Source organism: Argiope bruennichi, chromosome 2 (genome assembly GCF_947563725.1).
Source record: "Argiope bruennichi chromosome 2, qqArgBrue1.1, whole genome shotgun sequence".
Taxonomy (NCBI): Eukaryota; Metazoa; Arthropoda; class Arachnida; order Araneae; family Araneidae; genus Argiope; species Argiope bruennichi.
In genome coordinates this window covers 56,476,099-56,500,912 of record NC_079152.1, presented here as the reverse complement: position 1 = coordinate 56,500,912, position 24,814 = coordinate 56,476,099, and the positions used below count along the sequence as shown (strand labels likewise).

At 27.7% G+C, this 24,814-nt stretch overlaps 1 protein-coding gene across 2 annotated transcripts; it reads right to left on the bottom strand.

Annotated features, from left to right (window-relative positions):
* Nucleotides 1-1,107: 1,107 nt before the first annotated feature.
* On the bottom strand, nt 1,108-24,639 carry LOC129961626 (putative phospholipase B-like 2). 2 transcript variants are annotated; one of them, XM_056075141.1, is made up of 12 exons: nt 24,391-24,639; nt 23,247-23,426; nt 21,470-21,716; nt 19,897-19,991; nt 19,418-19,635; nt 11,495-11,589; nt 10,444-10,604; nt 10,253-10,345; nt 9,979-10,050; nt 6,765-6,917; nt 3,602-3,761; nt 1,108-1,684 (listed from the first exon to the last, which is right to left on the bottom strand). In XM_056075141.1, the coding sequence occupies exons 2-12, from the start codon at nt 23,417-23,419 to the stop codon at nt 1,514-1,516; spliced, it is 1,638 nt and encodes a 545-aa protein (XP_055931116.1). In that variant the 5' UTR covers nt 23,420-23,426; nt 24,391-24,639; the 3' UTR covers nt 1,108-1,513. The 2 variants fall into 2 exon arrangements, with proteins under 2 accessions (XP_055931116.1, XP_055931115.1); XM_056075140.1 differs by having other exon boundaries at nt 24,399-24,638.
* Between the last annotated feature and the right edge of the window lie 175 nt (nt 24,640-24,814).

Genomic DNA, 24,814 nt, shown 5'->3' with positions numbered 1-24,814 from the left:
CAACAATTTGCCAGACTCTGCCAATCTGGCAAAAAGTTTGTTAGATGAATCTGCTATCAATACTATTAATTTATCTCCTACTTTGCCAAACTTAATTCTGAATTCTATAATATATATAAACACAAAAAAATGGGAATTTATAAAACTAAATTCCCCAGATTTTTTTTTTTTGATATGCTTATCATTGTGAATAATTAATACATGTAAAATTAATGGAAACATTATGAATAAATAATTATAAAAACGCTAATTCTGTAATAGTTTTCATGGTCATCACTATCAAAATAAAACTGGGAGTGCCATTTTTTTTTTTTTTCTTTTCGTCCTCGATTTTTATTTTTAAAAAAGTGCATTGCTTAATCTCCAGGAGGCAACTGTCTCCTATTCTGCATGATAATTTCCAATTAACGAAAGCAGAAGTATTCCATTATGAGTTTTAATTTAAAGAAGTCAACATCAGCTAATTGTTGGTCTTTTGAAGTAGACGATATTTAAAATTCCATAGTTTAGCTTATAATTATCCTCATAAAAAGCAACTCATTTTGATTTTGCTTCCATGATTAACTCATGCATTGGGTAGGCGCTGATTGTCCATGAAGAGTTATTTATTAGTATGCGCACCCCATTTGTCAACACATGTGCTAATGAAGAAACTGCTGTATTAATCAATCAAATATCTTCCCTTAGCCGTTACTTGAACAGGAAAATCATATTGCTAGAGTCAGCTGGCTAATTTCTTAAATGAAAGTCTTCGTCACTTGCGCTTTTTTCCCACAAGTTTCTTTGGAATTTATTTTCTAGCTATCACCGGTGTTATGTTTCCTGATATGTATAAATGTAAAGTGCAAGTATAACGTTGTTATGTTTGCTGATATATATAAATGTAATGTTATGTTTGCTGATACATATTAGAGCCTGCTTAGAATATCTGTTATTAGAGTATTTGTTATTTTTGTTCAAACGGTATAACTTTCCAATATAGTCTATGACTTTCCAGTAGAGTCTTGAAAACACCAGTAATATTGGCTGGGTAATCTGATTGATAAAATAGAAAATTATTTAAAGGCCCTGCAGTTTAAAAAGAAAAACCACATATAATTTTCCCCATATTTGTAGGATAATTTTATTTTCTGTTTTCATTTTAAAATTCACAAATGTTATGTACTCATTCAGATTAAAATCGATCATCGTTTAGATTCCATAACATTTTTTTCTCCCATTTATTTTCATGTTTAAAATTTGTATTCATAACAATAAGGCATGAACTAAAGATTTATGAGGATATCTCTTGAGTAAGAAAATGAATTGCTGGCATTTATGATTTTTAGCGTAATTATTACATTATTGTATGTTTACATACAGACATTTAATGGGGAAAAAAGATACAAAAATAGCTGCCTTTATCTTTTTTACACTAAAAAAAAAAATACGATATTATTCTCATATCAATTACAAAATATTTTTGCATATTATTCACAAAAACTCTCTTTCAATATCAGTTAAAACAATTTATCTATATCCATTTATGGATTATTGGTTCAAATTTCCATAAGTCAGGATGACCTTCATGCTTAACTGTTTTATCAAAATCAGTTTTACTCCACTGAAATGGCGGAACATTATCATAAGTTGGTCCTCCATAGGCTATGAATTCAAAATTTTTGAAGAGTTCGGATGTTGTAAGCTGAAAAAAAGTGTAAATTACTGTAAGCATATAACAACATTGAAAAATTTTATTAATTGCATGAATTTATAATATTTTATTTCAAGATGAGTAGGTCATCTAATCCAAATTGTGTTCTATTTTCAGTTACAAAATATTATCAAAAATTATCATGCATTAAATAAAGCTCAAACAACGGAAATCCATGAAAGTGGTGCATTCTGGAATATATACGAAAGTGGCTATTTCAGGTATATATGATAATTATTGATTATCTGATTATCTTCATTGCTTAAATATAAATCAATTATCTATATACAGGATGATTTTGATATAATCTGCTGAAAGAAAGAGGGTAATACAAGATTCTTATGAAACAAATAAACAATAAATATGAAACCATTCGGGATTTGGCGATATTCGCAGTGTGCTAGTTGTATCGAACTGATTCCTTAGCCATCAAGATTGCCAAATCTGAATGGATTCATTTGTTTGAGATTTTCTGAGAGAAGAAGTTTAGCGCATTTTGTGCACTTGATCAGCCTATTGTTCAGTGAATCATTAGTTGACTCTCTTTACGGGCAGTATAATGCTGCGCTAGAAGAATTTTTCCTTTTGTTAGTAAGCTGCTCTTTATTCCGAAACTAATTACAATACAATAAAACTGTAAAGCCTTCCGCTATAGACACATGTTCTCTATAAATGTATGAAATATTTTTTCGTGTAACGGATCATCTGATTCTAATAATTTATTTCGTGTAGTTTAAATTTACACAAACTCAATTTCTTCAAATTGCATCACTTGATTTCAATTCTCCAGATTAAAATGGCTCAAATACATATAATATTTTATAATTTTGAGTAAACGGTTAATGAATTATAAAAAGTTGAAATATCCTAATGTTAAAGAAAAGCTTCGGGTTTTTTTTTTTTTTTTTCCCTAGTATATTGTAAGATATAATGAATTTGAAAATAATTCTTGTTTTGTATTCAAATACATAATAAAAAAGACAAAAGTGATGCCTTTTTAAAAATATGATAATGATATGATATGATAATATATTTCATATTTGTAATCAATTTTTAAGTTCACACACAAAATTTTTTTCTATAGAATCTTATAAGGGTTTTGATTCAGGCGGAGGAGCAAAAACATCAGTATTCCAAATCATAATCACTTCCATTGAATAGTTTTTAAAATGTGCAGCAATAGCCAAAATCTTTCAGAACAGCATTATTTTTTTATTGGGAAGGGAGCCTTAAAATTTCATAAAAAGATCTTCCATCAGGAATAAAAAAAAAAAAAAAAAAAAAAAAAAAATCGTTAAAATGGAACGGAAGACAAAGCAAATCTTTCAATATTTCTTGAAATCAAGATTTTATATATATATATATATATATATATATAAGTAATTTCTAAATTCGGTAGAAAAAATTGACTCTATTCCGATTGCATTTCAAGTAAAGTTTTCGTTTGGGATCAATGGGAAGTAAAGAAGAATCGATTTGATAGACCTTTAATTAATAAAAGAAACACAGATGCAAGATTCTGTACAGAGTACAAAATTTATGTAGTGTTAAATGTAACATTAATAAATAAAACATTATTGAATAAAATATAAAATTTTTTGCTTGGATAAGGTAGTATCACGAGATTTTCACAAAATGCCGAATATCAATCATTTAATGTTAAATTCATAAATTTTGGTATAATACAAAATTATATATTTTTAAATTGTTGCAAACATTTAAAGCGACAGTGAGATGATTATAAACAAGAAATCGGCTTATAGTCTTAAAAAAACATTTCTGTTTTTGTGATAATTATCATAATTGTTCGGTATTAATATATTCAAAAGTTATGCATATATAACAGACATATAAGAAGCCATGGAAATCACCATTACTTTAACAACAATAAAAAAATAAATAAAATACCTTCATGTCAGTTGCTCCAGAAGGATTATGGCCTAAAGCAGAAAATGGGTAAGTTCCATTGACAGGATTGAGATCATTTCTGGAAGCAATAGCACAATCTGCACTGTATGGTGGAGTGCAGTCACACCGTGAAAATGGATCATTAGTGTAATCATTGTACCTGGGACAAATTCAACAAGTGTTAAACTTACTAAACAACTAAATTAAACAGAATTTTAGTAATCTGCTAAAAACTATTTTATTAACTAGACACATGCATTGTTAATTTAGAAAGATGTCAGGCAGTGTGTAAAAAAAATATGTTACAACAATTAAACAGTAATCTTGTCTATAAATTTCTCATGTTCAACCTTGAGATGGGTAATTAATCAAAAAGATGAATGTTTCACTGAAAATTTAAAATGATTCTATGTTCTGGCAACCCTTTCGAAAAACTGAGAAGGAAATTGGTTTCAAAGCAAGGAGAAGGAAATAAAAAGAAAGGAAGAAAGGAGAACACGAAGTCCAAAGAAGATTGCAATGCAAAGGTTAAAAAGAAATTCTCTCTCTTTTTTTTTTTTTTTTCCTTTTACATATTATGTTCCTTTTCGCAAGAAAGTAAAATAAAAATAACAGTATGAAATCTTCATTCCGTGTCTCTAATAATAGTTGATTCGTTTAATAAAATCATAACTAGAGGTAAACGAGCCCTTCTTCTGGAACTTCTTTACAGTTTTGTTCTGTGTTTTCAATTTAAATTCAGACTTCAGTATTTTGACATCAGAATTTATTTTTCGAAAATACACTTTCTTCTTAAAAATAAGAAAAAGCACTTGGCGAATCACCCATTTCTAGTAAGTTTAAAGTTGTTATGAAGAATTTATATAGTCAAAACTTCTTCCATGTAAGATATAAGGGTTCTTTTCAAACAAGCTCTAAACACCGACTGATACAGGCTAATCCAATATGTGAGATCACGGTGTCTCCTCGCCACTCGTTCTACGAAATATCGCTCGTTAAGCGAGTCACTTTTTTACATTTTTCATTGCTCTTTAAGTGAATCCTTTGTTATGAGAGGTGTTCGTTAAGCGAGGTTCGACTGTAGCTCTTACAACAGGAAAAAGATAAATTATCAATCGAAAAACTTCGTATTGAATTGAAATTAATTCTGGCTTACTCGGGATAGTGATCATGTTCCTATGCAAAATTATTATATGAAATAGAATGCTTTGGTTGTAAACAGATAGCTTAATCTGCATCGGAAGGATAAGAGTATTTCTTTTCAAACACAGAAGAAAAAAAAACATTGGTGAGGAAATTAAATCCAAAATTTTATAATGCTAATTAGGGGATTAAGAATCTGATGTATTAGTTAATCTAGACGAAAAGGATTTAAAAATTACGAATTCTTAAGTCAATTAGTACTGAAAGAATATGAACCATCACTTAAATTGCGTTGGAGTATTATATAATATGAATTAGAAAATTTATACGTAATTCTGATGAAACGCATTTCGCTTCACGATTTATATTGATGTCGTTATATAATTGTAAAACAATTTCATAATCCGTATCAATTGGTTATTGCTCACAGGATGTTTTAAATAATGCATTCTGGAATGGAAACTATTATATGAGGATTATATAGTTCGAATGAGGAGAGTATATGAAGAAGAATATTAATACAAAAGAATTAGGTAAGGGAAGTGTATAATTTATGAATCCAAAGGAAATTCTTATGATTGGTCCGTTACAAGAAAAGCTTTCGGGATAATAGTGGAAGGAGGATAACTATGAAACGATAAGAAGGTAGATAATAGTAATTTCCCTCGTAGAGAAAATTTTAATTAAAAAAACAAAAGATATAAAAACTAAAAAGTTTTTCTTGCGGGTGCCAATAAACATTTACGACAAGATTAAAAATAGAGGAGGAAAGTACAAAAGAGTGAATATGAAAAATGACTGAATGGCCTGAAACAACAACAACAACAAAATGGAACAGTAGCTGCAAGTATTTACTCTGGTAAATTATTCCGAGAACGGTTATTCTGTTAGCTTCAATAATTAAAAGAAGACAACAATAAGTTAAGTGGTAAGTTGGTCCATGAGCCTCATGAACTTTTGATACTGAAATTATATTTGTCAAAAAGGAATTACTTCAGGGTATTTCAGAAGGAGAAGCCTTTGGAATTATTTAGAAAGCAATTTTAGTCCTGGAAATAAATGTCATTTGATATATATTCCTTTAAATATTACAAATGGTGGTCGAATTAATGTTGTACACCAGCAAGTATTATGCTCTTTAGAAGAATAGTAAATATTTTGCTTACACCGGATGATGTTAGGTAAGGTTCGAAACAGCAAGAATACTCTTGTGCAAAACTCCTGTAGGTGGAATGGAGGTGGAAACGAAAGTAACCCGGGATCGTGCAGGGTAAAGCGTTGATAAGTCTTAACAACAAGGGATACACAAAGAAATTATTTCTGGTATGAGTGAAAAATTATCAGAGACTAAACAGGAACACAAAGTGGACCTTCATATAGGGAAGAATAACATAATGGTTCCCCTCTAAACAGTTCTGCAAAAAATATAAATAACGCGGGTCTAGGTCAATCTGTTAATTGTTGCCTTCCACTGTGCCATACTTAGTTTTAAAATTCTTTGTCTTCAGAAAGTCAGAAACAGTTGCTACACCTGACTAAATTAATCATATCTCGACTACTGATTTGTATTAAAATAAATCTAAAACTACATTTATATTGAAATTTGAAAGTAATATAGTTATTTTAATTTATCAAAAAAAAAAAAAAAATTGGACATTTTATCATTTTATTTGCATCTGCTTAAGATTTAGACAAAGTAATTGCTTTGTAAACAATTCTACAAATCATTTATTTATATATTCAAAGGAAAAATTTTTAAAGTTTTTTTTTTAAAAATTAAAAAACTTTTAAATATTAACTTTCCTTAAGAAATTTTAATGTACAACATATTTTAAATCATTGGTGAAATGATGTATTATGTCAGGATGAAGACGTTTATGAAATTCTTTATAATGTAAAGTAAATTTATATCGCCAAAAATTTTCAATAAATCAAAAACTCCTTCGTCATAAAATGCCATCTTAAAAAAGATTATAATTTTAAAAAATTTCAATATAAAATAGAGATTTTAAAAAAATACCTCATTAACTTGATCATGCTTGGTATATCTTCAACTTTGCTATGATCTCGTCTAAAAATCAAAGCTCTAGGTGCCTTATCATGTGTAAAAAAATTGCCATATTTATCAACTTTCGCTTGAGCTCCACTGAGATGAAAAATATCCTTGAAATATCTAAAACAAAATTATAAGTTAATTGAAAAATCAGTCCAATCTACAGTGGTTCCCAAAAACTATTCGCACATTAACGAAATTTAATGAAATGCTATTCTACCCATTATTAAAAATTCATATTACAGAATGAGAATTTTGTAATAATATCTGAAATTATTTCTCAAAGAAACTTTATTAATTATTTTTAAAATATACAAAACCGTTTTTTTTAATTAATAATTAAAAAGGAACTAAAAGTTTCCCGGAAAAGACTTAGAACACTTTAAAGAAGTTCCAAAATATTAATAAATGATGTATTATTTTAGTCAATTAATAGTACGTAGGAAATATTATTTAAATATGTGGAAAAAGAATGCATTAATTTATTATTATTATAATTTCTACTTTAACGTTTCTCCATTCTTCCATCATTACTGTTTTTAATTTGGTTTTCGCATTATAGTTTTATCTTCGTACTCTAACCTCTAGATATCTCCAAATATATTCTTCCAGATTTCTTCAAATTCCTCAGGCGATGGACAATTATAAAGCCAAAGGTGAATGTCTCGAGTAATAATAAACAGAAGGAAATAAAAGCTGTTTCCAGTATACAAATTCTAGGCTAATAATATGAAATTGTCTTTTAAAATTTTTAAATAAAAAGCATGATTCATTATTTCAATAATAAATAACAAATTACCTAATCCTGATTCTGACATGCATCTCTACTCAAGAACATCACTGCCACCATATTTTAATGTTCCAATTAAGTTCTTTTATTAAGTTCAAATTTGTTGTTGCTTTTTTTTTTCTTCTTCATAATAATTATATCCTCATCAGAAACAAAAGTGTCAAATTTGTTATCAACTGCAAATAAGACAAGATTTTAAACATGTGTTGGGCTCATTTATCACTGATTTCGCGAAGGAAAGCACAAACATTCTATTTATTGCTCTAACATTTTTTCTTTTTTCAGTTCTATGTTTTCACCAACCTGGTTAGAATGAAATTTAGTTGACAAACTCCTTCGAATTCTTTACAGCACTTTTTAACTATAAATTGTTTGTTGTGTTGAATTAACTTCGTTGGAATGCCTATTCTTATCTTATTTTCTATTCATTTATCTTCTTTAAGGCATTTCAACACATACTGTATTGTAGAAAGGTATAAATTTATCAATTTAGGGATATGCCGAATTGATTTCCTACTATTAAGATAAAAAAAATAATGACTTTTCGAATGTTGTTTGTGGTTTCTTTAGGAACTCGAGCGCTTTTAACAGAGAGAACAGAGAAAAGTAAGCGAACAAAAAATAAAGCCAATTTTTTAAAATGTCATCAAAATGCAAAAATTAAAAAAAGGAACAGACGATAAATTTAGTTACTAATTTATTCGAAATTCTTTGACGAATGATCACTTTTGAGACGCATTTTATCTCTGTTTTCTTCAATTTTTAATTTTATTTAAAAAATCATGTAAAGACGACATGAAAAAAGTACTGGATATCATATTCACATATACTTTTAGGTCACAGCGCTTTTTCTTTACATTTTAAAAGTGTACGAACACTTTTAGAAGCCACGTATATATTACAAAAACAAAATAAAAAAAGAAACATCTTAATAACAATGAATTTTAGAAATATAGCATTTGCCTTCAGGTTACCATTGAATATGGGAACATGACGAACATCTTAGTTTTGGCAGGGTTTTATAGTGCAAAAAGGCCGTACTTTGAGATTAATATTTCCGACAAAAAAAATTAATTTACCAGTCTGGATGGTAACTAATTTAGTTACAGTATCTAATTTTCGGTATTTAATTGATTCTATCGCTTTCGTGGAGGCAGCAACTTTTTCTATCGATAACTAAATAATTTTAACAAAATTTCGGCACATATTGTGCAAAAATACCGATATGAGAAGAAAATTTTCATCGTATTTTTTAAAAATACTGTTATTATATTTATTCACACATCATCAACGTGCAGAATAAAAGATCATGCATGATTATATTCACACTTTCACCTCATTATACTCACACATTAAAGACTCTAGTTGCTAACCTATTCAGTTACAAATAAATGATTCTAGTCTTAATCTTGAGGCAAATAAACGGCATTCTGGCTATAAATTTATATATGTTTCACTTCTTCAATGGCCTTTTTAACCAAATTTTGCACTTTTATTCTTTAGGATAACAGAAAGAATACCGTCAAATTTTCAAAGAGCAAAAGTACGTACTCACTTAATTAGAAATTAACTGTAACTGTAATTTTGTATTTTTTCTATATTAACCACGAAACAAATTATTTTAAATAAAAGTTTTAATTTCACCTTAAAATTCTAAATTTTTCTTTTCATTTAACAATTATTTAAACCAAATTTATTTTTTGTACATTTTTTTTCTTTAAATTTTTTTTTCTAAACTCTTTTAAAATTTAAAACAGATTATTTTGAGATACAATAACAGTGAGACTCTCATCTACCTTACCACTATTTTTTATTGGTTTAAAGTACCTAATTAACGATGCTCAAATAAAGAACTGATATATTCATTTTCAAGCAAATACAGTGAATAAGGCCCAAAGGTATCAATTAAACGGTATGGTATAATAAAAGGATTATGTGTATTATAATAATTTAAATATAAAATGAATTCTCACGGTAAAAATAATATACATATAAATATTCCGTGAAATGTGGAATATATTTAAAATTTAAATTATAACATCTATTCCACACTGCAAAATATTAAATTCCGAGCAGTGTGAGTATATCAACTAGTTATGACAATAAAAAGAATATAACTTCGTAGATTATTATATACAATAGCTATTTTTGTGTAAAAATACAAGTAATTCAGTAAATAAACAAAAAGTTTCCTTAGATGAAGTTCCCCTGAAGCCATTAAAGGTTCTAGATACAAGAGGAGTAATTTACAAGCTAGAAGACTTCAAAATGAAAAGTGAATGTTTTATTAATGCAGTTAACTTTTAGTTGAAAATCGATTCATAAAAAAAAGTATAATAAGTTCTTTTTCTTAAACTGCTTTAGGTGTTAAGCGGAAAGATAATAACTTACGCTATATTATATGATGGCCAATATGTCTGCCTCCTTAAAACGTCTGTCACGTCATCAGTACGTACGTAACCACTGAAAAAAAGTTTTTCTTTTAGCCTATTGTGTTTAAATCATTTAAATATTAGAAAAAAGTCTATAGTAATAATTTTCAATATTAAATATCATATTTTGTAATTACAGTTCTTTTAAAATAAAAATAAAAATGCTATAACATGCAATCGAAACTGAGATCATTTTTTTTTTAATCAGTAGGTATAAAATTAAAATTCCTTACGGTAATTGTTCGAGAACCCACAATAATCCATCTTCTAAAGGTTTTCCTGGCTGGAACTTTTTGTAATCTAGTATCATCCATTGATTGTTATAACTGAAATATTAAAAGAAATTAATTGGATTAAGGGAAAATTTCCATTAGAGCACATATATAAAAATAATTATTTTTGATATTTTAGATATGATACTAACGTCCCACTATTCATGATGCTAAACAGTGTTACCCATTGTTTTCCATTTTTTGCTAATCTGTTGGCAATAATATTCCGTTGCCATTCTAAGACGATTCTTTCAGGCGTAATATATTGCCATAAACTTGTATTATAATTTTGTATAGTAGTTTCCATTGCAGCCTAAAAAACAAAAACAACATAAACTCTTAAAGTTTATTTAATAAACATAACACAGGTTATTTATTATGAAAGATATTCATATATGGATTGGAATTTAATGAAAGAAACAAATAACTTTTATCTTTCAGAAATTTTCAGAATCAATTTATTTTCATATTATTTATTCACGAGGAAATTATTCAAGTATAACAAATAGGTTATGAAATCCTATGTTTTTAACAAAAGAAAAAAAAATTATAAATTGTGTAATAATAATAATTTTTGTAAACTTCACTACCTAAATCATTTTTAATTTTTTTCAACATTTTTATGTTAGAGAGATGATATGAATATGATTTTAAAAAACAGAATCTTCAAATATCTGAAATTAATCACAAGAATGGCTTATATTTTTAGAATATTTCGTCTCAGAATTATTCCATTCTGTTGGAAAAATACTTTCTATATTAATAACAATAAACAAGAACATATCCCACAGAAAAATTATTTCATTCAAAGAAAAGTTGAGTGTAAAGATAAAAGACATTTTAATTTTTAAAAGCAACAAGCAACAAAAAAATAAAAGTATTAAGGATAGATAAGCCCCAAATATTCAAATACATCATCTGAAATTAATGTATCTATAGAAAAGATAAAATAACAAACATTTTTTCAAAGTATAGAAAATTCTTTTTTAGAAGCAGATTTTATTAGAACAGATTATCATTTAAATAACTAAAGATTTAATTAAAGAAATCTACTAGGATTTAGTAAGATTAAAAACATTTAGCATTTAATTTAAAGAAAGAAAGCATTAAGTGAGATATAAATTTATTGAGAAAATCTATAAAGAGAAAATATGTAATCTCATATAAGTTTAAAAATTAATGTAATTCATAAAATTAACTCACAATTCCAGAGGATATTATATAAAAATCGTCTTGAGAAAGAATCAAACCAGGCTGAGAAGAAAAGCTACAGGTATGACCAGGTATTATTGGAGAACCTGCAAAGCATTTCACAATTTACAAGCATGTATGAACTGAAATAAACTTAATTGATATTCCTTAACTTTTTCCCGGTAAGAAATTCTTTTTAAGAATAAACGAATATCACACGCATTTCAATTATTTTCTATTTTTTACCAATAAATTTTCAAAATATTATTCATAAAAAATTCTTTAACATAATTCACTTAATTATACAACAGAGAAATAGAAATCGTATAATTCACAGAGAAATTATTCTCTTTCATTTCGAATTATACAATTATATATATGTAATTTGATTGTAATTTTAATTTTCATTGTCTGCATCTCAGGAAAAGACAAATATTCAATGGAATTAATAAAGAATTCTTTCTGAAAAATGTTATAATGTAACACATATTATAATAGTGTTATAACGTTTCATACAAAAAATACATTTTTGAAATACTTTCTTCTTTTTCTTTATATGTAAATATCTTTTTTATATGTAAATAAGATCATAATTGCACTATAATTTAAGGCCCAGAAAATTAACACATATTTGGCCTTAATGGTCGACAATTTATTTCGGAAATTGAGAATAGCAGGCTCAAAAGTCGATTCCATCGTGTGCACATTCCAGCATACACACAATAAAGAAGCATTTGAACTACTATCTCGAATGCACCATATCCTCATGTTATTGCAATATGAGAGTGATATTAATGCAGGTATTGTCTGGCCATGATTGAACTTATGAAATGCATTCCAAAATAACTTTCATGAAACTTCAATACCGGACATTGATCTGATTAAACTACACATATATATATTTAAGATTTACAATTCCGACATTCCTTCTTATGTCGACCATTTAAGGGTTTCCAGACTACTTCGTTAAACCCCCTACCCCAAACATTCACTTGTATATGGAATTGGTCATCTTGATAGTAGAATGTAGACATCGCTAAAAGAAATTCGGAATGTATTTGCAGGACGGAATTCAGCATTTTTATGCTAGAAACATTCCATAGTGTGTTAGTTCAAAGATGAAACTATAGTTCGTATTAGCACTCGACGCACTTTTTTAGATTCAGGATTGTGCTATTAGCATTTAAAATTCTTCATTGCATCATAATATCTAAAATTGGTCCATTCATTAATCCTCTTCAAAGATTTTACTGTGAAGCAAATATTTGTATCTTTCTATGAAGAAACAAATTTCCTTACAATCAAATTCATATAATGTGAACGTTGGAGAATATTCAGCAAAACTCTTTATGGTAACTTGGACTATTATTAGCACCGAGATGAGTCTTATTTGTGAGGATATAATTCCATCCGATGTCTGTGATGGTACCCAGGAATAAGAATTCAGCATACTGTAGACATCTGGATTAGAGATCACAGCTCAAAAAATATCTATTTAGCACAAAATATTGTACATCCCCATGATGTTCGATATTTTAAATGCTGGCCAACGTTCGAAAATGTTATTGCTAATATAAGAATGATTCTTAATTATCTGCGATGTGATTCTAGAATGTGCAAGAGCTTAAATTTTGTTTTACCGATACATCTAACAGGTTATGGACATCTTCTAAAATCATCGATCTTAGAACCATCCCTGTAAACTGTGGATAGTTACAGTAATTCTACAGTTTCATCTAATTTTAAATCCTTCAATAACACATTATATTCTCTCTGTATCCTTTCAGACATTCACTCTATATTCAGCTGATACTGGCACAACATAAAGTATCATTTCAACAACCAACTACATGTGTGACACACTAAGTAATTTAATGTGTTTAAATACCTTTAATGCAATGTACTCATATAAAATGGTTGTTTTACTCAAAATAATTTAAACATCGTGTAGGTTAAAGAAAAAAAAACAATATAATCTGCAGATCTCTGAATGCCTTTTGGTGTTGTGATTTCCTATCAATGAATCAATACACGTAAAAGAAAGTGCATGAGTGTGTATGCATAAGTGTGGTGTTTTCATAAATCTATTGCATTTTTTTGAATTTAGCATAAAGGTAGGTAACCGTAATCGTGATTGGAAGCGCGATTTTAAAATTTAATGTAGACATTTTTTTATTACATATTTTGTGTTATTTTGGATGATTTTCCGTACATATTTGCCCTCAGTACTGTTTCTAATGACTGCAGAAAAAAAAAAAAAAAGGTACTATTTATGGCATTTTTATAAAGTTTATTTTACTTCTCTAACATAAACTACTGATTTTGGAGAAATTTTTAAAAATTACCTTTTTTTTCCCTTGAAAAATTTTAAGAACTGGAGCTAAAATTCAGGGAAACAAAAATTCTAATTTCCCCTTTCTCAAATTTTTAAAATTAACTGAGAAACATTTTTTAATTATTTAAAGCCAGGATGATCAAAATACTTTTTCCTTATTTTTTGATCAATTGCTTTCCTTATGAAGTCAAAGATTATCTTCGCTGATCCACATAGAAATGCAAATTCATGGGAGAAGTTTTACTTTTGCTGATTACACAAGAAGCCAAATTGGGAAAACAATGATCACGAAAATAGTTTAAACTCTATTAGTATCTTTTTTTGCAGTAAACTTTCTAATTTCAGTGTCTAGCTGTCGCTTTTTAGAACGTCTTCATTGTCTATTATTTATCTTGATTTTTTTTCTCCTTTTATCTCACCAAACCATATCTATTCTGAAGAAAAATAAAAGCATAAAATCATTATTTAATTCCGTTTTCATAGTTTTATTTTATGTTATTGTGATTTCAGTTTCGCAGACATTCTTCATTCCTCGCCTACGCCATGCATGCTCTTTTAGTTTTAACTAAAATGAGAAATACCACAGTGATGTAAAATAAAACAATGTCATAAAACAAAACAAAAAAACATTTAATAATTTGTCAGTACTTATATTGTCCAAATCAAAGTAACCTCCGAATGCAATTAATTTCTATCAATGTTTATTCTAATTCTCAAAATATATCTTAAAATTATTTTCGTAAAATCACTTCAGTTTGCTGATAATTTTCTTTTATTTCCTCCTTATTGCAATTTTCTATTGTATCAATAAAGAATAAAAATGGAATGAATACGAAAAAAACTACACAATGCCATATAAGATGAACAATAAAACTTGTAAAGTCGTATTTACAAAAAAAAAAAAAAATCTGTTAAAAAAACAAATATTAATGAAATTTGAGAAGTCGCATTATCGTTGTGCAGATCTCATGAAATAGTTCGTTCCAATTCAGATTGTTTTTGATAAATTGTTTCAAGCAAATATAAAAAATCACTCAAATTATATTCTTTGTTGAGAATCAAATTAATTCGTTGAAATTAATACATTACTATTAGATGACAATCGAAAAAGTAGTTAAAGTTACTTCGATATTTGGGTGGCTTTGAAGCAGTGTTTTAGGTCTTGATTTATTTTTGGCGCACAGATCATTTCATTGTTGAATGTTTAGCATATCAAAAGCGCTAATATAAATCTCATTACCGGTAATAGACTTTTTTAAGAAAGAATCACCTTGAGAAATTATCATTGGGAGATATGAATATGTTGCGATTTTCGGAACAATTCGAGAATTGATATGTCGTAAATCTAAATAATTCCTCAAAACTACAAGAACCAAATGATAATTTGACCTGTTTAATAATATTTCTTATTGTTAAGCAACAATCATCACACATTCAATTCTCTGATATCATCGAAATACTATTTAAAATGCATGGCTTAACAAAATGGATTCATTTACGATAGATTCTTTACTTTCCTAAAGACATTTATACCGCTTAAACTTTCTCACTTTTTAATTAACAATCGTCTTTAAAAGGTTTTGCAATATTTCAAATACATTTTTTACAGAAATAAAATTCAATATACATTCTTCGCTCAGTTACATTTGTCATTTTTAAACAATCGACAAAAATTCTTATCTTATTAAAAATATTTTTACTTTCAGATGATTATATGTAATCAAATAATGAGTGCTTATCGATGTTTATTTAAGCATTAGAAATGTATTTTATATGAAGCATTCTCAATCTTTTATCATAGTAATATATAGCATTTTTTATGCTTTTAATGTCTTTCAAGAAATATAAATTATATTTCATAATATAAATATAAATTATATAAAATTAAGTCACGTTTGTTTTTTATATTATTTTATTCATATTAATATTTCACAGGCAAAATATTTTTACTGTGAAATTTAACGACGCAAACTAAATCTATAGACTTGGAATGCCTCAAAAATTAATAAAAATAAACTCTTAATCAGGGTCGGATTACCAGTAGAAGTCCATATGCAAATCAGTCTCCGGACACTTTCCCTTTCTCAACTATCAAAGACCAATATATTCTTTTTGACTTTAATTTCACATTTATATGTTCATTTTTCAATGAACTTCATGTTCACCACTTGTACTTGTGATTATAAGGCCTCTGTAAATCTCCAGCGCTGCAATTGCATTCAGAAACTGATTGTACTGCATCAGTATATAATAAACCATTGGAAGCATTATTGTTTCTTCATTTCATTCATGAAATCGTGACTAGAAGTATTTAAAATGTACCATTCCTACAACAAACTCAGATTTAATATCCTTTGGAGCAAGACATATTCAACCCAGGCAAATATATTTTAAATCTCAGCTTTTTTTCCTTTCATAAATACATCTTCCATACTAAAGACTTCGATTTTTTCCCCTCTTATACGTTACCCTGTTTGCTGTATTAAGCATCGATTATTTTACTTGCCTTCATCTCATAACTGTCAAACATTTCTCGAAGAAAGCGCACATTTTACTTGGAAAGAAGAACGCCCAGAAAAATAAGAACGTTATTTAACGTTAAGCATGCCAAACAACCATAAAATGTTATCACAGCATGATGTAGTTCAAAAACATTTATCTTTCGTTTTCATTCTCTCGCAAATGTAATATATTTAATTAGAATCTAATAATTAATCCTCACACAAAAATAAATAAATAAAAATGCTCTTGAATCACAATTTTTTTTCACTGCCCCCCCCCAAAAAAAAAGTTGTGGGACCTCCAAGCAATTGCCTACTATGCTTATTCGATAATCCGGCCTTGCTCATAATTCAGAATATCACATTAATAATTGTGAGCTATGGTAATTATATCAAAAATTAGTGTTTATTATTAACTAGCCGCCTTTGGCGACCAGCTGGTTCGCCAATCTTAATGTTCATTTAAATTTTAATAATTAAATAGGTTGAACCGGAGTTTAACCCCCTTCTTCGCCAAGTTGCGATAACGCTCCAAAGCTGGCAATCTTTATTATGCACTATAATTGAACATCTGCTCCTTTGCTTTTGAACATTTCGCAAGGTCGTTGTTGGCGATTTTTAAAAATTGCTCCAAGCAGGAGGTTAAACTCCGGTCGTACCATTAAATATTTTACGCAATTCCAACTTTAATAGATTCTTTGGCAAAATATTTTAAAACTTCAAATTTTGATAGTCATATAATTCACTCATAATATTATAAGGGCCTTCAGTCATAGCCTGATATGTATCTCTCTAATTTTCTGTTACTCCTCGTAGAAATTATGCTTTAAATTAAAGTGTAAATGATTAATCTGCAATTAATATAATAATATTTTTTACTGAAACAAAGCATTTTTTTAATACTATGATTACTGATAATAGACTCACTGAGCGTTTAGACTTTATGGGCACTAAAGAATATCTTTCTTAATTTATGTAATATCTCAAGAATTTGTCAACAAAAATTTCTCAGATTCATCATGAACAGATCGATTCATTAACAATGTTTCATTTTAAATGCATCAAATACTAAAAAAATAAAATGAATCGTTTAAAATAATCGGTCGAAAATAGGTTTAAAAAAATACTTAAAAAACGATGTACTTAAAACTATAAGCATATACAAAAAAGTATATAACTAACATAAATACAATTTAATTACAAAAGCATCCAATTAACCTAAAAATAATTTAAATCATTGAAAATAGGTTAAAAAAAACTACTTAAAAAACGATGTACTTAAAACTATAAGCATATACAAAAAATATATAACTAACATAAATACAATTTACTTAAAAAAGCATGCAACTAACCTAAAAATAATTTAAATCATCCGTTGGTTGCCATGTCAACAGTCAGAAAACAATGCGCATGCGTGAATTTTCTTCGCCAGTTACGTTAACGCAAGAGCGTGAATTTTTCTACGCCAGTTGGGGTAACGCTATGCAGATTATACATTTTTAATTTCCTTTATTCTTTGTTATTTTAATTCAAAAGTACTTCAGAATGAATGTGAAACATGGATTAATTAACAATGTTTAATTTTAAATGCATAAAACATTAAGAAAATAAACAGAATCGTTTGAAATAATCCGCCGAAAAATGTTAACCCTAGCCTCAATTCTGTTGGGAGAAAAAAATAAATGAAAGTTGGCGGTGGGGAAAATGGAAGATTTTTTTGGCGGAAAAGTTGGCGGTGGGGAAAATGGAAGATTTTTTTGGCGGGAAAGTTAGTTTTTAACTAATAATTAAAATTTCAAAAAAAGGGACCCCAGGTGCACATTCCCGACCTCTAAGGTATACATGTACCAAATTTGATAGCTGTATGTCAAATGACCTGACCTGTAGAGCGCCAACACACACACACACACATTGAGCTTTATTATAAGTATAGATTTTCGTGTGTGCAAGAGTTTTTTTAAATTATGAGTCACGGCCTAAAATCGGATTAGAGAGAAAAATTTATGTCTTTCTGCAAACTAATAGTATTTTTCATTCAGATTCTTCAGTATTAAATGATAAAAATAATATTAAAAATCTCGCGGCTTTAAGAAATTTCCTTAAATACTACTAATTAGTTGCATCAAATTCAATTTCTTTTTATTGCATTTCATTAATATTCCTTAGAGGGTTTTTCTTTCTTTTTTTAATATTTACATACAAATCTGATCGTAATGTTGCTTCCAAGCAAGGTTAATTCAATCACTGGAAAGACCGTTTTATGATCAGCTCTGCTGAACGCTGATCAGGTTCAGAATTAGTGATCCCAGAGCTTGGCGAAGAATTTGGCGACTCTGTCTAAAAAATAAATACTGGAATCTTCCAGTGTTTTGGCGATAGAGCAAATAGAAACCGAGATATGCCTTATTGTTCAAGAACCTTCGGTGCCCAGCTCCGGGAACTATAAAAGACTGGCAGTCTAAACTGAAGATAATCAAGGAAAGAGTCGCCGAAAGGTTTAGAATCGCATAGCGAGTCAACGAGTCCAGCGAAACGCAAGCGTTGTGTGGAGCTTAAGCATTTGCTGAATTGAGCTGAGTGCCGAATCCTGGCGATTATTATAAAAGCAGCATCGAGTCGTGTGAAGAGTAGCCAATCGTGTAGTAGTGAGTCGGCAATGGATACAGCTAAAGCGAGGAGACAGTAGAGAATCGCAGGCGTTTGGAGAGACCATAGAGAGTAGCTACGAAGATTCATTCCTCCTGTTGAATTCTGTCTGACCACTTGTGTGCTGCGGTTGTTGTTACTACCGAATACTACTTGTGGGCTACTATTTGTTGTAGTGCGCTGCTGTGTGTTGCTTAGGTACATCTCGCTATACATTTGTTATCTGCGTATTCTTATCTTCGTGTTAATAAAAGTCATCGTTTGTTACTGAGGCCTGTGTTTCTTCATCGACTAACAAATCGAAAGAACCTCGAATTCATAACAATATGCACATATAGTAACAATTAAGTTAATTCTTTTCTCAACTTAAAAGGCCAATGAGTACAAGAATTAAAAAAAAAATGCCCAATCTTTGCTACATAGGTATAAAATTTGAGTAATAAATAAACTTACCAGCAGCCAATGATACATGAAATTGAAAACCATATTTTTTCAATATTCTTAACATGGTGTTATAAGCTGTCCATGTGTCATGGGAAAAATAAATATCTTCATTGTTTGGAAGAACTTTCACTAAAGCAGAACACGATCCCATACCAAATGTTCTTCTGAGTGTTTTCTTATGTAAAACATCTTCCAATTCTTCCAGATCACCCATTATATTCAATAACCTAAAGGTATAAAAAATGCTAGTTCTTCGTTGGTTCTATTAAATGATCATAGATAAAATTATTAAAAACTTAAGTTATTACTCAAAGCAATTTCTTCATTTACAAAGAAAAAAAATTTAAAGCATGAATATCCATTATTTTAAAAAGAAAGATGAATTTATTCCAATATATATATATACAAAGGGTTCAACACACTTTTGCATACAAAATTTCAGTTTCGAAGAATCAAATTAATGCAACAGTATAAAAATAATGACTTACATGAAACCCATAACATCAACATTTGTTGATGGCTTGCTAGTTATATTTCTAAAACCATCATCTAAACCTTGCAATTGCTCCAAAATAAGTGCAACCTGAAAAGAATATGATTTTTTTTTTTCTGAATTACTTCAAAAATAAATGCAATAGATAAAACAAGTAAAACTTTGTAATTTTATCGTGAATCAAGAAAACGTTCTATTAGATAAAAGTTAAAGTTAAGCTTATAAAGACATATTAATGCTATTATAAAATTAATTACAAATTATTAGTCTAAATAATAATAAACTATTATAAAATGCCTATTCTATTAAATACATCGAATTGCTAATGAAGATTGTAAACGTTAATTATAAAAATGGCACTCAAACAATTAAAGTCAGATAACTAACTGATTTAAGTAAATACTACAGATGATTTCAGAGAAGAGCTGAAGGACAGAAAGAGCTTTTTTTCCCTTGGTCTCGTAATCTCAGGTCCCTTCCCTTGGTCTCAGTAATTAATTAAAAATTATTAGTAATTATAATTAATAGCAGTAATTAATTACAAATTATTATTAGTCATTCTTGCTGAAATCAATGATATTTTTTATAATTTTTGAATAATGTTAATCACCTCTCTTGGGAATATTAAGAACATATGGACTATCTTAACTCTGTAAAATTTGCTTTTCAGCAAGAATATTTTTATTGCTGAATATTTGGAGGAACCATAAGCAAAATTATCTGAAAAAGAAATTTCTCGAAGATTCAGTATAGAAGAAACATTATACATAACTATAAATACGAATTTAAGCAATTCTATATTCATATTCATTCTATATTCAATACAGTGCAAAAGTGCGTGAAAAAATAAAAATTTTCTTTAATTAGCCAAATGTCCATGTAAGTTGGGTACAAATGGCTAAATATTAATAATTTATTATATGTTTTTAAATAGTAAATTTCAGTGAATATTAAGATCTATAGTATTTTATTATACGCTTTATGAATTCTGCAATGAACTTACATTTTTTTAAATAAAAAGTTTACCAACTTTGCTGATGAAAACCATGTATCATGTTTCAGTAGATTCATATAACTGAAAAAAATTAAATTCAGCTTTTGAAAAGTATTATTTAAACTTTGAAATAAATTTATTTCATATTTTTATTTACCATTTCATATAAATGGATAAAAAAAATTGACAGGATTCAATTTAAGGCCTACTGCACATATAGCAAATTCATATATTTGTGTTTGAAATTAATATAAAATATCTTTTTTATATATTAATCCCTTAAATTATAAATCTGAAAATTGTTTTTAAAAATTCATTAATTTATTAAAGAACATAGCGAGTGTGAAAGAGGAAAGGAACATTTGGGAATATTTTTTATGACAATGTATATATATATTGGTTGATATTCTAAATAAAAAATTAATGAAAAACAAAGAGTAAGACAAAGAGGGGAGAAGAACAATTCAAAATAACAGTTAGCTCATAAATCTTTAAAAATACTATAGTTTTATACAAGCATACAATGGTAGGGGGGGGGGCATTTTGACAAATTGTTAAAAGCATCATGTCTTACTTGATGCCAATATATATGATATTTTCGTTTAGTTTTAATGTTTTGATTCAAGAAATCCAAATTTTTTTGAAGGAAGCTTTGTAAGCGTTGGCAATATGATTCTTCATTTAAACAATAATCAGAGGCAAGATTAGACCAATGTTTTTTCAATAGATCTGCAGTTAAGAATCCTTCAACAAGGCCAGCTGCATAGGCCTGAACTGAATCCGGAAATTTACCATCAGTTTTAACTTCTAAATAGGACCACCTGTAAAAAGAAATAATATCAAATGTAATTTCAACTTTGGAAAATTCGTTTATTAATATAAACATACTTAAAATATATAATTATAATAAAACTCCCCTTAAAATTCTACATTTCCCCAAGAGTTATTTTGTAAAGATTTTCAACTGAAAATTAATTTAATTGAATATTGATTCTTCATTGAGTATTTTTGCTTTTTATTCAAAAGATAAGTCTAATAATGTAAAATTCTGATGCTTTTATTTAATAACCACACTGAGATGTCAAGTTATTGATAAAACACCAAAATAATTCATATGAAAGCATTTAGTTTTCTTTAATTATCCATGATCACATCATACAAAAGTGTTCCAAATTAAATATAGATAATTTAATTAAATTAAATTAAGAGAAAAATTTACCAGTTTACCAAAAATTTACCATTTCAATGCAATAAAAATTTTCTCAATAAATGTGTATATTAATAATGGTCTAACTAAATATCATGGACAAAATAAAAGTGTTTGATTTTAAAATTTTACGGGCTCTGATTAAAAGTTAATCAAATATAATCAATTAAAATTTCATATATTAAATATCACCATAAATAAAAGAACCAAATTAGGTAATTCAATGTAATACATATTGTCATGATGGCTTGAATGCTGCTGATGTTCGGAACTATAGTAAAGCATCTCTAATAGCAAACTATTAGTGTAAGTTTAATATAATAAATATCACATGTAAATAAAATAAAAATATACCAAATGAGAAATTCTTTAATTAATTGTAAAAATATAATAAAACGAAAGCTAACGATGGAACGAAATTAAATATTGAGGTATCCAAAGAGATTGTTAGAAATGTAGATAAACAAGCTATAAATCACTTGAAATAAACTTTCTTTAATAAGAAGATCAAAAAATTGAAGAAAAATGAATCAACGTATTTATCTGGAGCTTTTAAATACAGGATTATGAATATTAATATATTTTTTTAACAGACTATTAAAATAAAAATTAACTGACATTAATTTTCAACATATTAGTTAGTCCAATAAGAAACATTCGTACCATAGTTTTGAGCAAATTTATATTCAAGCTAACTAGAGTAATTAAGGAACTTTATATATTTTTTTACATAATTAATGCCTTTGTAGATATCCATCTGTAGATTTTTTGATTGTACATCTGTAGATTTGTTGTTATCATACATTAAAATTTTTTAACTTAATTTTAATGCATGTTGTATGTTATTTGAGAATTCTATGAAATAATACAGAGTAAGTTAAGTAGTACTTATGCATGATAAAATAAATGTATAGTAAAATAAATTATGTATGATAAAATAAAATGTAAGTAAAATAGTACTTGTATTTAATGCATGGCAATAGCAAACTTTTGGCTAAACCTTATGTCATTGAAGAATACAGTCAATACATTAAACATGACATCTTTGGTAATTTACCTCTAGTTCCAATAAACAAGAGATTTTTGATAGAATTAATGTGGTTAATACATAAGTATTTTCAAAACATGAAATATGGAAACTCACCCAGTTTGGAATATCTCATTTTTAAAATTTCCATATGCTACAGAATTATCTGCTATGAAGTTGTGAATGGTAAATTTTTTTGTCTGAGAATCATAAGTGACAGAAGCATTTTCAGTTCTGCTACATAGGATAGTTGACACAAATAAATTGAAAAATGTCCAAAATACTATCATTTTTCCTCTGAAATTATATACGATAAATTAAGACATACATGTATTTTAAGCTTTATTCGTAAAAGTATTTTATAGAAAATATTCAAGTAATTCAACTCATAAGTAATTAGACATAAATCAAAAATACAATAATATCAAATAATTTGAAAATAATAGTTGGCACCAAATAAATAAAGCAAGAAACTTAAAAGTTTCAAATAAAAATATGTATTTACTTTTAAAATTTGTATTTAATCAATTTTCTGCAATTTTTACATAAATAAGGAGCTATAGAAATTTTCAGACAAAGAAATGGCTAAAAATTACATGGAATTAAGAAAAAATTGCTTCATGATGTTCACAAGACTTAACAAAGGATGCAGTTAAAAATCACATAATATATGCCGTAACACCAGCGCGGAACATTAAAACATTATCAATCCACACACATTAATAAATATAATTAAAAAAGAAAAACAGATTGATAAAAGCAAAATTAATAAAATTATATTCTCTGTTTTACTTCTGGTAACATTAAACTCCATGTTAGTGTATGATATTGTTGGTATAATTACTTAAAACTCTGTCCAAAAATGTTTTTCATAAGTGCTATCTACAAAATTTTTTTCATTCGCTTCGAGACTTTTGATATCTATTAACTATGACTCTCTGGTATTAGAGGATGACAATCTTTGCTGCTAAAAATCCCAATTCATTCATTTCAATGACAATAACAATAATAATAATCACTTAGAATTTTGTTTATGACTGTTTAAATGTGTCTCTAACATACAGACACATTTCTCCAATAACAAAAAATAAATTTCAAACTATTAAGAAAAAATATAAAAATATGGATTTCTTAAAATTGCATTTATTCACATATGTAAACGCGTTTTTCAAATCTTATAAATCCATTAACTCATATATTTTTTGCTCAGATATTTTGATAAAAAGAAATACAAAAATTATTAAATCAACTAATTCCTTACTTGCTTACCAATAATCGACACCCTTAACGACAAATTAACAGCTAAAATCTTGAAGAAAAAAAAGAAGAAAAAAAAAAAAAAAAAAAACGTATTTTGATAACTATTACCAAATTTTACATACTATAAACCGTAACTTATATAAAGATCAATTTCATCATGATCTGCTAAAAGTAATTTCTAAATAAATATTAAGTTAATATCATCATAGTTGGGTTGCATAAACCAAATCTTATCGCTCGCAGTATTTTATCTTTGAATAATGTCTCGAAATAAGCACGATCTTTTGCTCTATTAGATCAAGAACCTTCCATCAAAGCATAAACAAGAAAAAAATGATAATAATAACGCTTGTGATTCCAAAGTCCAAAAACAAAAACAAAAAAAAAAGATCAAAAGTTTGATAGGTTGATTCTACGACATTTCA

Excerpts from the sequence above, each read along its gene's own strand:
- LOC129961626 (XM_056075141.1), bottom strand. The coding sequence starts at position 23,419 with ATGATAGTATTTTGGACATTTTTCAATTTATTTGTGTCAACTATCCTA. Across the intron at positions 19,992-21,469 it reads ATCATATATATTGGCATCAA|GTTGCACTTATTTTGGAGCA; the intron begins GTAAGACATGAT and ends TATTCTTTTCAG. Across the intron at positions 10,605-11,494 it reads ATATAATATCCTCTGGAATT|GCTGCAATGGAAACTACTAT; the intron begins GTGAGTTAATTT and ends TTTGTTTTTTAG.